Raw genomic sequence first — 15,477 nt, forward strand, 5'->3', positions numbered from 1 at the left:
GAGCATCTATTGAGTGCTTGCATTGACCTATCTGCCAAGTAGAATCTTCATTCTGCTTCTCTCTCTCCTCTCATTTACCTGAGCTCTCCTTTAATGCTTGAAATGATTCTGGCAAGCAGAGAAGCAGGAGGTGGAGGAGCAGCAGCAGGAGAAAGACTAAGCTGGCAATAGAAGGCTGGCATCAGTCCTGGATAAAATGCAGAGTTCAGAACTGGTAATAAAAATTATGTTTGTAATGATGGCTCACGATCTTATTGGGTGGGGTAAAAATAAGAAAAAAAATACTAAGGTTCAACAGCACAGCCCATAATAGGCTCAGCAATCTCTACAACCCCTTTAGCAAGCCAAGATTTGGTTTGCTTCAGATGCAGGACTTCCTTCAGCCCCCCTGTTTATGGATGGTAGCCCACCAGCTCAGCCAGCTACTAATCCATCTCCTTTTGTTTAAGTCCAAGGTTAACCCCACTATGACACTGCAAACTAGGCCCCTTCATCCTTCCAAGTCACAATCTCATCCACAGCTTGCCTGTTTTACACTTTCCAGTTGCACTTAGCAAGATGAGTTCATGCCTTGAGGATACTACACTTGTTTCTATCAAATCACGATACTGCACTTTCAGCTCTGTGCATATGAAGCAGATCAAATAACTGTTCAAGGACAACTACCCTCCTGTGTCAATTCTGAGCATTTTAAAGCACTGTTTTGACCTAAATCATAGTCAGAAAATTTTGACAAGCTTCGTCTTTTGGAGGCGTTTGGTTTTATAGGAAAACTGCTTTTAGGTAAAAAATATTGCTCAGTCCGTGCCTTGTCTTTAGCTGTGCACAATAAACAAATCATGCTATTGTACACACAGAAACCACTTGTCCTTGATATTAAGTAAAATGCAGCACAGTCCTGGGAAGATTTGTTGGAGCTGAAAGCAGACTTTATAATTTAGCTTGGAGTCTCGAACTGGCATAAACCATGGCACTATAGATCTATATACCGACATACAAAGCTCATAAAAGAAATAAAACAAAAATTTATCACTTTGCATTTTTCCATTTCACAAAACATTGTTTCTAAAATTAGATTTCATTATTATTTATTGCATTAGCTCACTAAGAGGATGCAACCGCAAAGCAATTAAAGCCTGACATCATTAAGACTTGATAACCCATCCATTTAAAACATGAAAAATATGATAGTATTACTCGAAAGGAAGACAAAATTAATATCAAAACTTACAAAATGGAGGATAGAGGCTTTGCCATTATAGTATGTGCATGCAGGTGTCCTACTTTCCCCAATTGGTTCTCATAGTCTTTTCTCTCTCTCTCTTGGTCATATACACTGAAAATGACAATTCAGAATTCCCCAGACAAAATACATTTTCAGTGATCATCATGAAAAGCTGGTAGAAATCATATGGATGCCTGCTGTTATTGTTAATTACATTCATGTTCTCTCCTACCTCTCAGGGAAGTATTCAAATATTTAAAGTACTGAGACAGGTTGTCCTGACTCTGGCTCCAAGGCACGCAAGCTGTGGCTCTTATGTTTACCAAAAAACACCCTTATTCAGGCACAAAGCGGTAAGGCTCAGCAGCAGACACAAGGCTCATGGGTCATGTTTCAGGAGTTAAAGAGCAGCACAAGAAGTTCAGAATGGGATGGAAGCAATGAAGATGTCCCAACAAGTTTCCACACCCCACTGGTACGCTCACTCACTTATCATGCAGCAGGAGTAGGGAACCTGTGGCCCTCCAGATATTATTGGGCTACATCAGCCACATCCAGCCTAGCCAATGATTAGGGATAATGGGAGCTACAGCATTAACAACATCTGAAAGGCCACAAGTTCTCCACCCCTGTTGTACAGGGTCAAACAAGGCAAGACAGAGCTGAAAGCAATATTTATGTGTGTACCATAGGTTTCAAAATATTGGGGTAGTGTAAAGGATAGAGGTCTCCTGTGCGCATGCGTAAAATGAATGTGTATGTACACAGAATGCCAGTATATTTCTTCCTTTCCCTCCACCTTTGTACCTTTCTAGCCCGATTGAAAATACTGCTGAATGTGTTTGTGTTGCAACTGCTTTATAAAAAAGTACTTTCAGATCCATTGGGAGATTGCACATTCTATTAAAATATTCTCTTTTGTCTCTTGTTCTCATCATCCTGCTACAAAAATGAGTGAGGGACAGGCTATTGCAGAGTAAATGAACGCAACATACAGCAAGTGGAGAAGAGCCATCAGCAATCTGTGATGGGAGAAGAGGGCTCAGCTGGTGACTCATGGCATGGGAATAAACGCTGCAAATTTACAATGGTGCCTATTTCCATCTGTGAAATATTGAAATGTATGGCAGGGTCATGTATTGGATACTGGCTGTGATAACGTTCTGCTGGCTTTTCAACTCTATTTTCAATTCAAAAGTTGCTATATTGGGGGTGGAGGTGAAAAGGTCTACAAATATATACTGCTTTTGCACCTGTTCAGAGTCATTGTTCCTCAATTTGATGTATTTTGGCACCAATTTCATTTTACTTTCACTCCTACTTTTTTAAAAAAATAAAAAAGTTTTAACAGAGTTCTTCGCTGTGACTGCAGCCAGTCAGGAATCACTTGGGAAACTGATGATGTCACGGCACCACATAACCAATAATATTTGCCTCTATGACTATGCAGACTTCCTCAACCATGGGGCCTTGGGTATTTTGGACTACAGCTCCCATAATTCCTGACCACTGGCCAAGCTAGCTGGAATGGATGACAGCTGGAGTCCATAATATCTGGAAGCTGCCAAGCTGGGGAAAGTGGCGATTGTGCAATTAATGTAACAAATCAATTCTTTCAATTGTCTTCTCTCTATAAACGAAATAAGAGAGAGAAGTGGACTAGATCTCAAATGTCTTGAAAGCCTCAATGGCAGTTTTCTTTCGGCCATGCTGTGTGGCTAGCTGCACATAGTTATGAATTTACTAGTATGGGGGGAAATGTGGATGGAGATGCAAATCAGCATGTGCCTGGGACCCGCAACAGTGCTACTTCCTCTTGTGCAGCCAGACAACATGAGAGAGCCCCACCACATGGGAGAAGCCAGAGTGCTGGATGATTCTCATGTGGCTCAGGACCTCTCATGCCATCCTAAAAGCGCAGGGGGAACAAGGTGCTGCAGTGGCTGCGCAGCCTCACTGCAGTTGAGATGGCAGGATCAGGAATGCTTGAACTTGGTGTCCGTCACCAAAAACCTAACACTTTCGTTGTGGCGGCTGAAGGAAGATGACGAAAGGAACATCCTCCTTTGGAAAGCGTCGCAATAAGATGCACACTTTGTGCCGTCGATGTGGGTCCAAGGCCTATCTTCTCCAGAAGTCCACCTGTGGAAAATGTGGATATCCTGCTAAATGCAAGAGAAAGTATAACTGGAGTGCTAAGGCCAAGAGACGCAATACTACCGGAACTGGGCGTATGAGGCATCTCAAAAAGGTCTACCGCAGATTCAGGAATGGAATCCGTGAAGGAACAGCGCCAAAGCCCAAGAGAGCTGCTGTTGCAGCATCCAGCTCATCTTAAGGACTCAAATGTCTTTCTAACTAAAATAGTTACTTTTACTTACTATGACAGCTCGATGTAATTTAGGAACATGACAAAACAAGCAAACAGATATTCTGAATCCTAGAAAGCAATTGCACTAAATTCTTCAAACAACAAATAATGTCAGCAGGATTTGCCATGATGATACCTAACAGTTGAGGGAAATCTCCCCCACTCTTTAGTTTCCTTTCTTGTCTAGAAAAAATGATCTAAACCCACAAAAAACCCAAACAAGTTTAGGAAGAGGACAAGGTGCCAAGGTGATTCCTGCCTCCGCCCCTGGCAGCAAAGGTGTACCAAGTTTATGACTACCTGGCTGTTGTGAGGACCTCTGTTCAGAAAAGAGCCAAAGGCAAAGGCATAATCAGAGACCTCTCTAAACTCTAATAACAAACTGTATTGTGTGGTGACCTCTGGCATACACTGTACTCTTCCTTTCAGTAAAAAACAGAAACAAAAACAAACCCAAAAGAGATGGTGATCATGATTATAAAATTTCTGGGCAAGCAATAGGCAGCCTTGGATTTGTCAGAAACATTATTCTCCATCATGCGAGAAAATACATTGCAAGTTTGTGCTATGCATACTAAAGGACATGGCTGAGAATTAAAGTCTGGAGATGAGCAACTAAAGGGACTGGAGATAAACAAGCGGTAGGGTAGAGCAGGGGTAGGCAACCTAAGGCCCATGGGCCACAAGCGGCCCACAGGGGTCATTTAACTGGCCCATGGGCCACCCCTGAACCGAGCTGCCCATTCGGTGAGTCCCTGCGCGCTGTGCTAAAGCAGCACAGTGCAGCGCAGGGACTTGCTTCTGTGGCACTGGAAATAGCATCTGTGCATGCTCAGGTGCCAGAAATCATGTGTGCGTAATCCGGCCCACAGAGGGATCTCCGCTGGAGTGAACTGGCCTGGCAAGGTAAACCTTGCTGACCCCTGGGGTAGAGCGAACATTGCCTCTGGTGTACATTCATATCTTTTGTCCCATATTCAGGTCAAATAGGTTTGCAGGGTTTTGAAGCATGCCTAAACCCTGCAAAATATTTTGATCAAAGATGCTACTTGGGGCATGTGAACAAACACCTACATCATAAGCAACCAAGGGAGTATCATACTCCATTTCTAACGTGTGTGTGTGTGTGTGTGTGTGTGTGTGGAAACTATCCTTGGTGTTCAGCCAAAGGCATCCTGGATATCCTTTTTTCTATATTAGGGAACTCAGAACCATGCAAGTTAAGTTCAACAGTGTTAATTCCTCTGGGTCTTCGTTACTAACTCCTAGCAAGAAGAAGTCCCACATTGCCCCAAAATGCTGGCTCTATCATACAGCAGTTTTCACCAAGAATATTGCTTCTGGGGAAAAACAACTATCCCTGAACTGATGGTGTATGGAATTTCACAGAAACATAAGCTCTCTTACACCAGACTATTTCTCCATTTATATATTATATAGTAGCACATGCAAATACCACTGCAAGAACACTCAGTAAGTATCTATTCAAAAATCAACAACACACAAGGGACTATTTGCTCTTCCTGCTCAGCTCATGTTTGCACTGGCTTAGCCTCTCCTACATTGAACTTGGCCCCTTAAACATGCCCAAATTTCATCAGATGCTGGGACTGGTCAGTCACCCTCCATCCATTCTGAAAAGAGCAGTGGTCCAAAGAGCTTCTTTTAGCGAGCAAATGTGATGATGGTCATTCCCCCATTGATGGGGGTAACTAATGGTAGGTGTGGGGGAATGACCACATTATTTATGGATGTATCTTTTCCTGCGTTTTTTCAGAGGTGGCAGTCATTTTGTGTTATGCCACACACAAACCATGGCAGCCATTTTGTGATTGGCACCCACGGCACTTTCTCAAAAACTCCAATTGTGCCCACTGGCCCCAAAAGGTTGGTGACCCCTCATTTAGTATGTTGATATCCCAACTTTCCTCCAAGGAAGTCAAAGTGCCATTCGTGGTTCTGTATCTCCCCGTTTCATCCTAACAACTGTGTGAGATAGCTTAGGCCATTAATGTCTCCTTTGACCAGTAGTGGCTGTTCATGGTTTCTGGCAGATGATGTCAGCTGCAATCCGAACCTTCTAACCTGAGGTACTGTGGAAGGTCTGAACTTGAAGTATTCCATATGCAAAATGTCTGCTTTCCCACTAAGCAATGAACCCTTTCCATCTCAGTGTTTGTTCTATTGCTATTAGAGTAGCATGGGAGATAGCCAAGGATAAACAACGACTATGCTGCTCTGGACTGAACTCACAGTAAGAAGGGAAGTGATTTTATGCTCAGGCACATCCTCACACACGTCCCCTACTGCAGGCAGAAGTAAATCACTGAAGAGGAAATACATCAATTCTTAGAACCTCATACTTTCTAATGTTGGGAGGGGGAAGGAACGTATGTGCTTGGGACCCGATACCAGCTTCTGATCTCTTGGGAATGACCAAACAAGCCCTAACGCCACCAACCTTCTCCGTGTCAAAGAATGTTGCACATGTTACAAATGGTGCAAGAACCACTGTTCTGGTATCCCCCATTAGTGGTGAAAGGTCTGGTAGGCAGTGACTCCCTCAAAATCACTGGCAATATCATTTGGCTCATGTAGTCATGTCTATTGAGTACTCCCAGGAGAAACAGAATGCCAGGAATGGGCTCTTTACATTACTGCCTGCTCTGAGCCTTTATGGATAAGTAACTGGAATGCTTACAGCAATTGCCAAAGAATGTCAGATTAGGTTTTTGTGTGTGTAGGAGTTTCCAAAGATACCTGTGCTGCTAAAAATGCCACTTTTTCCTCAAAGAGCCTTGGTGGGAAGATAGAATGTAAGTTAAAATGGTCTCCTGTGCCTAGAAGGATCGATCAGGGAAAATGACTTGCATCTGTGTCAAGCGAGAGGCAGATGGAGATGAGCCTTTTCTTTCCTCTCTGCACACCAGCTTTTTGACCTTGCTGCAAAGGTGTGATGCAATGACTGCCTGCAATGGGCTCTTTACCAATCCAGTCATTTTAATTTCTTTACAGTTCTCAGACTCCTTTTCAAACTACTCCTTGGACAACATTCAATAATATTAATGTTTCTTCCCCACCCCCCACCCCTTCCCAATCTGGCCCTGCAATTGCATGACAGTCAGGTGACTTTCCCGTAACTCACTGAAGAAGAAATCTCATTTCTATAAAGAGGCTCCCAGAAGGTCCAAAAGGATTCTTCACATTCCAAGCTAATCGCTCACATGTGCCAACTGGCAAGGGCATTGGTAATTTAATCTGTTAGAAAAAACAATGTAAACGGCTCTTTGACTACACCAAAGCCCCATTGCCATACACGTTGGGAAGAGTTATGCATTTTCCAAAGATCTGATTTGCTGCCCGAAGAGCTTAAATGCTTGTAAGTGCTTGCCACCCTCTCCTTTGCAGAGCAAGCATTCTAAAAGAGTTTGACTCCCAAAGCGAATTTTCGAACGTGGAAAAGCAGAGAAAGCAATATTAGTGTTGATAATTGGGCAAATAATAATGGATAAAGACTCATCTTTGGAGAATATTTGTGCTCTCTATCCCCACTGAAATATGTTCTACTCCAAAAGTGATCCTCATTCTCATGAAAAGAGATCTCTCGGGCATCGTAGTATATACAGTGTTGGTACTTTTCTTTCCTAGTTGGAAGCCTTTTTCCTTACTGTGCTTAGAAAGCTCAATTAAGACCAAAGGAAAGCAGAGATGCTAACACAAGATCTCTGTTGGTAGCATAGTGCTAGAAACTTATACTTCAGAAATTCCCAAATGTACCCAGAAGCTAAACTAAACCCTGGCTTACATTTGAACCGCTTAACTGTTAGGACCCCTCCAGATGACCTGTTTATGAAACCTTCATCCTGATTTGTTTGTGCAGTCGTAATCCTACTCTTTTTTGGTGCATTTCCCTGTCACTTTCCTTACTGCAAAATGTCATTTTAAAAGAGGAGAGAAAAAGTAGGTTTGTTGTATCAGACCAAGGGAACACTTTAACCCACATTGAGTTGTATACAATGAAGTTGTCCTGCTTGTGCAATAGAACCTCCCATCCTTCTCCTCTCTCAGTGCTCCCCTCACCATCACCAGAAATCTGCTCCAGAAGGTTGGGAAAATCCCCAGAACAGATTTTGTGTGTGAGGGGGATGGTGGAGAGAAGGACGAAAAGGGAAGTTTCATTGTGCCAATGAGAGTGTTTGCATGAACAGGATGCATCATGTCTGGTATACTGTTGAATCCCTTCTACCAAATAGTGACAGTGTATGGAGGTGACCTTGAAGAATTAGGTCATTTCTTTATCTCATTTAAGGGAAGACCAAACAACATGCCATAATGGTAGCCCTGTGCCTTTAAGTGAGGGATAAGTGATTTCAGTGCACACTAGCATACAATACAGTGGGACTTACTTGTGAGTAAACATGCCTAGGACTGTAATATTAAAATCCCAAAGGTGGTATGCAGGCAGGCTAGAACTTGATTCTATATACATTTATGCCCTAGAAGGATTTTGGGTGGTTTTTTTTTTAATGGAACACAGTATGTCTTCCTTTTCAAGATTGCTGTAGATAGGAAAAGCTCAACCTGACAGAGGAATCCTACAGAAATAAGAAATGCAGGGGGGGTGTCCTTTGCTCTGTTCCCTAGACCTATGCAAAATGTGGGGTTTTAATCCACCTATACAAATGTGTCATGTGCAGTCCAGTCCTGTATAAGTTTATCCATTAATAAAGTGTCAGTGAGATCAGTGAGGCTTCTGTCCTGGAAAATATGCTTAGGATTGCAGTGCAAGTTATTTCCATTAGTTACAGTCAAATTATTTATTTCCCACCTCTATAAATATTGCAAAGGTTAACTCTGCTAGCTAACCTGCAAAAAATAGCTTTGTAGAAATGAAAAGGCAAGACAATCAATTCAGATCAAGGCTTATACAAACAATCAATTCAAAGCATGCCTCTGGTGCCAGAGTATGGCCTTTGCAGAGTTGTCTTACAAGCGCTAACCAAATGTGATAGGGCAGCAGCTACTCTACATGTGATAAGTGGGGAGGGAGTCTCCTTGGGTGGGGAGAATAGCTTTAGCTATTGCCCTCACTAACTTTTTGTGGGCTGGTTGATGAGTGTACGTGCGCATGTGTGTGGGGGGAGTGCTTATTCTTCAAAGAAGTGATGCCCAGAGAAGCTGAAATTGATTTTTTTAAAATCAAGGCAGAGTCTCCTCAGTGCTTTCACATCACCAGCCAGTGTCAAGACAAAGTCTAAAGACTCAACGTCACTGCTAAAACAGCTCAGGCTTTCCTCACAGTTAGCTTTGGCAATGGTGCAAAACTCCTCTTCACCAGCTAAGCTCTGGCACAAGACTGGCATAACATGCTATGGCTATGTGATATGTGTCCCTCACAATCAGTGATGGTGCTGGCTTTTCAATAGGCGCCCATCACACTTGTGCCATCATGATCCAGATAGCACTTCAAATCACAACAGCTCTACTTGCTGGGGAAGAACTGTATGAACTCAACAGTAATTAATACTGCTGCTAAAGTTCAGAAAAGGGAGCTTGAAAAAGCATTACAAGCCCAAACCCCATGCATAATTTTGCCTCAGCTTGTAATAGGCTCAGTCTGCCACAAATCCTGCTTCCTGTTGCCTCATCCCTTTCCACCTAAACATGCTTTGTTGCAGTGGCATGGAGGTATCATGGATGGTGTTTGGAGATTCCATTAGGGCCTATATAATGGTACACAACATCTAGGATTGCCAGGACCCACAGGAAATTTAACTGCTACTTGTACTTTCTACAGCCATATCCTGGAGTTCCAAGGATAACCTGGGAGCATTTAGGCTGGGCCTGGAAGGGATGGAAGGACCTGTCAATTTTGGTTCTCTCTCTCTCTCTCTCTCTCTCTCTCTCTCTCTCTCTCTCTCTCTCTCTCTCACACACACACACACACACACACCCCATATTAAATTCAGTTCTCCAAATCTCTGCAGCAATTTGCATCGCCCTCCAGAAAAAAACCCTTGTGAAAATTCACCAGCACTTTAGTATTTTTGTATGCAATTTTGCCTAACAAACACCATTTTGCAAAGCAACTTTCCCTAATGTAATTCATTTTTTGCATGTTATTTTCAGGGGTATACACATTTTTGCATACATCTTACCCTAGCATATGCATTTTTGTACTCCTTACTTGGCTGGTGAGCCGCATTGCAAGATTGAGAGACATGTGCATTACGAAGATAGCTGTGTTTGCATTTTATTTCAGAAAGTTCAAATATTGCCAATTCACCTTCAAATGCGAACTTAATCAAGTTTCTCCCCCATCCCCAGTGCCATGGCAGAATGTAGTCCCTGACGATCCCAAACATTTTTACGGGCTAATGGAAGCCTCATCGCCACCCACAAGTTCCCCTGGTTGCCTCTGATATTTGTCTCATGGGAAGAAGGTGGGGCTGGAAGCTCCCCTAGGCTGGATATGAATCAAGCTGAACTTCAGTGAGTTCATTCAAGCCTAATCTGGAGTGTGCCTAAATTAACTTTGAAATAATAAAAAAAAACATTCCAATTTGAGCCCACAGATGTCGGTGTGATTTGAGCGCTGGAAAAATGTCATCCCACTGCTTCACATTGTCCCTGAGCAAGTAAGAACTTCTAACAGCAGCTGCTACAAGGTCAGTTTTCTCTTGGAAGGAAAGAGTACTAGAGACTTTGTATAGCGGCTTTGCAATACCTGCATATTTACAAATAGCATGTGGGGTGGGGTGCGGGATGTCCTTACAGCTGCAGCATTTTCTTCAAATGCAAGGAATGTATTTTTTTCGTTACTACCTTCCTTCTTGAACAAAAATTGGTATTTGTTTTGTAGGAAAGCTGTACTTGAAAAGTCACTAGTTCATCCTTGGGAAACCAGTCTTCTTGGAGATTTTGATAATTACACTGTTTGCAGTGTTCTGAAGTCTGAAGATAAGCTACTCTCTATTGAAATTTATTGTTAATTGAGTTTGATTTTCCGGTCTTAATTAATTGATTAACATTAATGGAGCCATCTGCTGTTCCAATACTTGCCGAACAACAACAGTAAGAATAATTGCTTATGAGAATAGTTCGGGACGTTGAAAACACACTCGTGTATGGGTGTAATTAACTTTCTGGTTTTGCTCAGCACTACGAAAACTAAGCTCATGTATGTTTACATTTTGACAAGCTTTTAAGCAGCCAGAAATACATTAAATCATCAACCACTACCCATGTGCTTTTGACACGATCATTGATATGGGAATTCTATGAGCTGTTTCCACAACACTATATCCTTTTAATTCCTGCCAAACCCTGATGAAAATGTGGCACATTATCTGCTCACTCTTCTCTGCTTTTTTAAAAATAACCCTCTGCACCATAGGCGTCCGAAGAGATTTGACCACTCAACTGGCAGACTAAACACAGTTTCTCTGAGCTAAAATTCTTACTCCAGGCACAGAATGCATCTTGAGAGCATTTCAATCCTACAAATTCTAACAGGTCTGGATTGTACTCACAGGATCAGTCACATGTTTATGCCTTCTGGTTTGTAATTCTGGTTTGGATGGCAAGTGCAAATCACAATTTGCATATACGAATGTAAAAACAAACCATGGCTTGCCACAAATGAGGAAATCACTGATGTAGCGGCATGCACCAAGGGAAGAGGGGAGTGATGTGAACAGATTCACAGGGTTGGAAGGTAATTTCACTTACTCACCTACTACATTTTTTATCCTACTCTTCATCCTGACCTTGGCCCAGTATACCTGAAGGAGCGTCTCCACCCCCATCGTTCTGCTCGGACACTGAGGTCCAGCGGCGAGGGCCTTCTGGCGGTTCCCTCACTGCGAGAAGCAAAGCTACAGGGAACCAGGCAGAGGGCCTTCTTGGTAGTGGCGCCCGCCATGTGGAAAGCCCTCCCTCCAGATGTCAAAGAGATAAACAACTACCTGACATTCAGAAGACATCTGAAGGCAGCCCTGTTTAAGGAAGTTTTCAACCTGTGACATTTTAATGTATTTTTAATCTTTGTTGGAAGCCGCCCAGAGTGGCTGGGGAAACCCAGCCAGGTGGGTGGGGTACAAATAATAAATTATTATTATTATTATTATTATTATTATTCAAGGCACTCCATATTTTACCCTCATCATGATGCTGTGAGGTAGGGTCGTCTGAGAGTTGGCTACTCATTCAACCCAGTTGAGCTTTAAGCCTGAGCAAAGATTTCAGCCTGGGTTTCCTTATCCAAATGTGAGTAATGAAGAGACTGCAGTGGCAAATCGGTCAATCCTGCTTTAGAAGAAAACTTGGAGAATCCCCTGCATTATCTCATCCCCTCACCTTAAACAACCAGTTGCTTTCTCAGGTTTGTCCTTTCCTATTGGGAATGTGCACTAATGGGAATTGAGTTCCTGCATGAGGGAGCTCTTGAATGGGATTCCTGCGCTGTACTTTGAAAGCAACTTGGAAACTCAAACTTTCGGTCATTCACAGCCACTATGTTTCTATATTGGTGCTAAGAGGCTTAGCCTTCAATGCCCTCCGCCTGCAGTGAAGCAAAATATTAGAGCTTTCAGCACTCAGCTTTATCTCCCAGTAGTCTTATCATAAACTATGGAATCGAGATCTGAGTTTCTAGCTTGTGGTTTAATTGCTGATTTAACAGCCTGTGGTTTTTCAGAGATGAAATCTCTGGGAAGGCTTTTCCGATGTTCCGGTATCACCAAGCAATGAAGAGAAAGATATTTGTAACTGCTATTAAAGCAGCTTAAGTTAAAAGACAGGCAGCATTTTAGATGACTGTGAACTACTTCAGTTTTGTACACAGAGTCAAAATGGTTATTTAATTGCTTTATGTGGCAAGCATGATTGTTAAACAAGGCTCTATGTTGTGGTGGTGTTTTGCTGCTGCTGTTGTTGTAATAAATCAGCATCTTGACATGTTTTATGGTCTCCATCAAAAAAAAACCTTTAAAAGCCCTCAACTATTTTAAAATGCATTTTATTTTTTTTTTAAAAAAATGAATTGTGCATGAGGTGAATAGATTGCATTCAAGTTCACTGCATAGTTTTGCTCTGATTGGTGCCTTCCGCAACTCCCAGATGGAATAGTTTAGACTCACTAATCCCACATGAAGTGGCTTTATCACTGCATATGTGAATCAAATAATAGTTCCTGTTCATTAAAGGGAGAAGCACCTTAGTCAACTCCCTGATTTCAGGTCCACCGGGAATATGTGAAATCCTCATATTTCATGCTTCATTTGTAGGTGTTTTTGTTTTGTTTTTGAAATATTGTCTCTTCTCCCATATAGAAGCAGAGGGAGAAGTTGGACGCAGGGCTCTGCTCTTCTGAGGCACCAACCCTGTTAGGTTCTTCCCTCCCTCAACTGTCACCTGGCAGCAGACATTCTGTTTGGCTGTGGCAGAGGGAGAAATTGGAAGCAGGACCAGTCCTTTGGCTCTACTAAGAAACCAACTGCACTTGGCTCTTCATATTCCTGAATGGCTTCCTTTCCATTACCAGAACAACTATGTAACTACTAAGTGGTGCCTGAGTTTTCTTCTTTTCCTCTTCCCTTCCCATCCCATTTTCCCTTTTGTGCCTTGTCTTTTAAAGGGTAAAGTCTTGTATGTGGAAGCTATCTTGCTATTATTGAACTCATGCAAGCTGCTTTGGGGGGCCTTTCTAACTGAAGAGTGGGCTAAAAATGCTTCAGATAAATCAACAAACAAACAAACAAACAAACAAACAATCAAACAAACAATGTAATTGTTTTTCCAGAAGGGACAATTTCTACTCCCACTTGGGCTATTACAAACATGGAAGAAAAACAACATTTGTAGTGATTTAATTGAAGAGCAGATTAAAAATGCCTCAAATAAATAAACAAACTATGCACACAAACACACGCACAGCGCAATGATTTAATGAGGGAAGCTAATCAGGCAGCGAATGAATTTAAAGATAGAAGATAAGGACCTGATGCCTACCTGGTGCAAGTGCCACCATTGCGGCATGGATGGTAGTCACAAACAGGGACATTGCAGTTCTCGATGTTCCTTCCTCCCAAGGCTTCGTCTATGATGAAGAGTTCTTTGTTGTTCACCTGGAACTCCCTAATGCAGCCTCTGAAGCCATAAATCCACCCAGAGCTCGGATGAATCTTAATGTGACCTGGGACATTCCCAAGGAATATTGGCCCAAAGATAACCTGAAAAGGATCACAATAAATATGCACATACACACACAAAAACCAGCCCTTACTGCAACTGCCTATAGACTCTATTCATGAAGGAAACTGAGGGAATAGGACACAGAAACGTGGTTCATTTTGTATTCATGAGTGTACAGATGTTTCCTGCTTCATCCACGTGAGTGTCTGGGATTCTAACTTCATGACAGCTTGCTGATCTCCAGGTGTTGCTGGACTCCATGTTCCATTATGCTTGACCATGGGGCCATGCTGGCTGTGGCTGGTGGGATTTGTAGTCCAACAATATCTGGAGGGCACCGCCATGTTGATTACTGCTGATGTAAGTAATCCAAAGACTGTATGGGTGGCATAAGGGCTGCTCCAGACAACTACCAGTTCATTAACACATGTCCCATTGACATAAAGCGAAGCAATACACGAGTATTATCTCTAATTTCTATTGGATGTGCAGCATACCTGAAGGATTGTATCTACAGTGGTACCTTGGTTTACGAACTTAATCCGTTCCGGAAGTCTGCTCTTAAACCAAAGCCATTCTTAAACCGAGGCACGCTTTCCCTAATGAGGCCTCCTGCTGCCGGTGCCCTTCCACCGTTCGGCTTCCGTTTGCAGACCGAGGTAAAGTTCACTAACCGGAACACTACTTCCGGTTTTGCGGAGTTCATAAACCAAACAGTTCGTAAACAGGGCTGTTCTTAAACCAAGGTACCACTGTGAATCGGCATCGTAATGAAACCAGGTTAGCTCCAACTAATAATAAAAAGAGCAAGTTAATAAATCACGCTTTCAATGACTTGTGAGATAAATTAAAATAGTTGGGTTACTTTGGGTTGTGATTTGCAAGTTCACCTGAGTCAACCGATGTGGCAGGAAGAGCCCCCGACGTACAGGAGGATTTTCATTTGCAGTCATTTCAAGCAGGCAATAGCTTTCGGGACTGTCAGAAGGCAACATATAGCTGGAAGGAAGCAGAAGAACTCATTGTTTAGGATGGGAACAGGAATTGTTATGAAAATGGATTGTTAGCGTGAGAGTAAAATCTGGCATGGGCCTGGTTCCTATATGTGACAGCCCCCAAATGAATGTATGTGAAAGAGTGCATGGCTGCAGAAGGAAAATGAGTGGACAAACTGCTTGTTTTGAACCAGCACCAACACTTGGATCCAACATAACTGTAAGTGGCCACCACAAATTGTGGTGGCTACATGTATAGGCCAAGCAGGGAAGTGCTGGTTTATAAAGAACCATCAGGCTGCAGCGGAGGAGGGAAGAGGAAAAGATGCAGGGTTGCTCCACCGGCACAGCTGAGAAAGCAGCAACTTTTGGCTCCTCTTCTTGATCTTTTCCACCCCAGCTGGTCATTCCAGCTAAGAACATTGCCCCCAAGTTTGTTTATTTCCTCCTTCCTCTGAATTCATTTTCCTTTTGTGTCATGTCCTTTGAGAATGCAAAACTTCAGGACACAGGCTGTCTTTTGTGTGATCTGCAGCTTTTTGGGAGTACTTTTTTTTTTGGCTGAAAAGTGGAATAGGTGAGGGCCATGACTCAGTGGTAGAGCATCTGCTTTGCATGCAGAAGGTTCCATGTTCAATCCCAGGTAGGGCTAAGAGAGATTCCTGCCTGAAACCCTGGAGAACTGCCGTCAG

At 42.7% G+C, this 15,477-nt stretch overlaps 2 protein-coding genes across 2 annotated transcripts in view; one reads left to right on the forward strand and one right to left on the reverse strand.

The window, feature by feature from the left end:
* EYS (eyes shut homolog) overlaps positions 1-15,477 on the reverse strand; it is a 266,420-nt gene that overhangs the window by 54,425 nt on the left and 196,518 nt on the right. Inside the window, exons 10-11 of the mRNA XM_033143208.1 lie at positions 14,681-14,789; positions 13,608-13,828 (exon numbers count right to left, since the gene is read on the reverse strand). Coding sequence (XP_032999099.1) covers positions 13,608-13,828; positions 14,681-14,789 — 330 coding nt within the window. The remainder of the gene's footprint in view (positions 1-13,607; positions 13,829-14,680; positions 14,790-15,477) is intronic.
* Positions 3,248-3,583, forward strand: LOC117043495 (60S ribosomal protein L37-like). The gene has a single exon (XM_033143209.1). It carries the CDS (start codon positions 3,270-3,272, stop codon positions 3,561-3,563), a length of 294 nt encoding a protein of 97 aa, XP_032999100.1. The 5' UTR covers positions 3,248-3,269; the 3' UTR covers positions 3,564-3,583.

This window comes from Lacerta agilis, chromosome 3, assembly GCF_009819535.1.
Source record: "Lacerta agilis isolate rLacAgi1 chromosome 3, rLacAgi1.pri, whole genome shotgun sequence".
NCBI lineage: Eukaryota > Metazoa > Chordata > Lepidosauria > Squamata > Lacertidae > Lacerta > Lacerta agilis.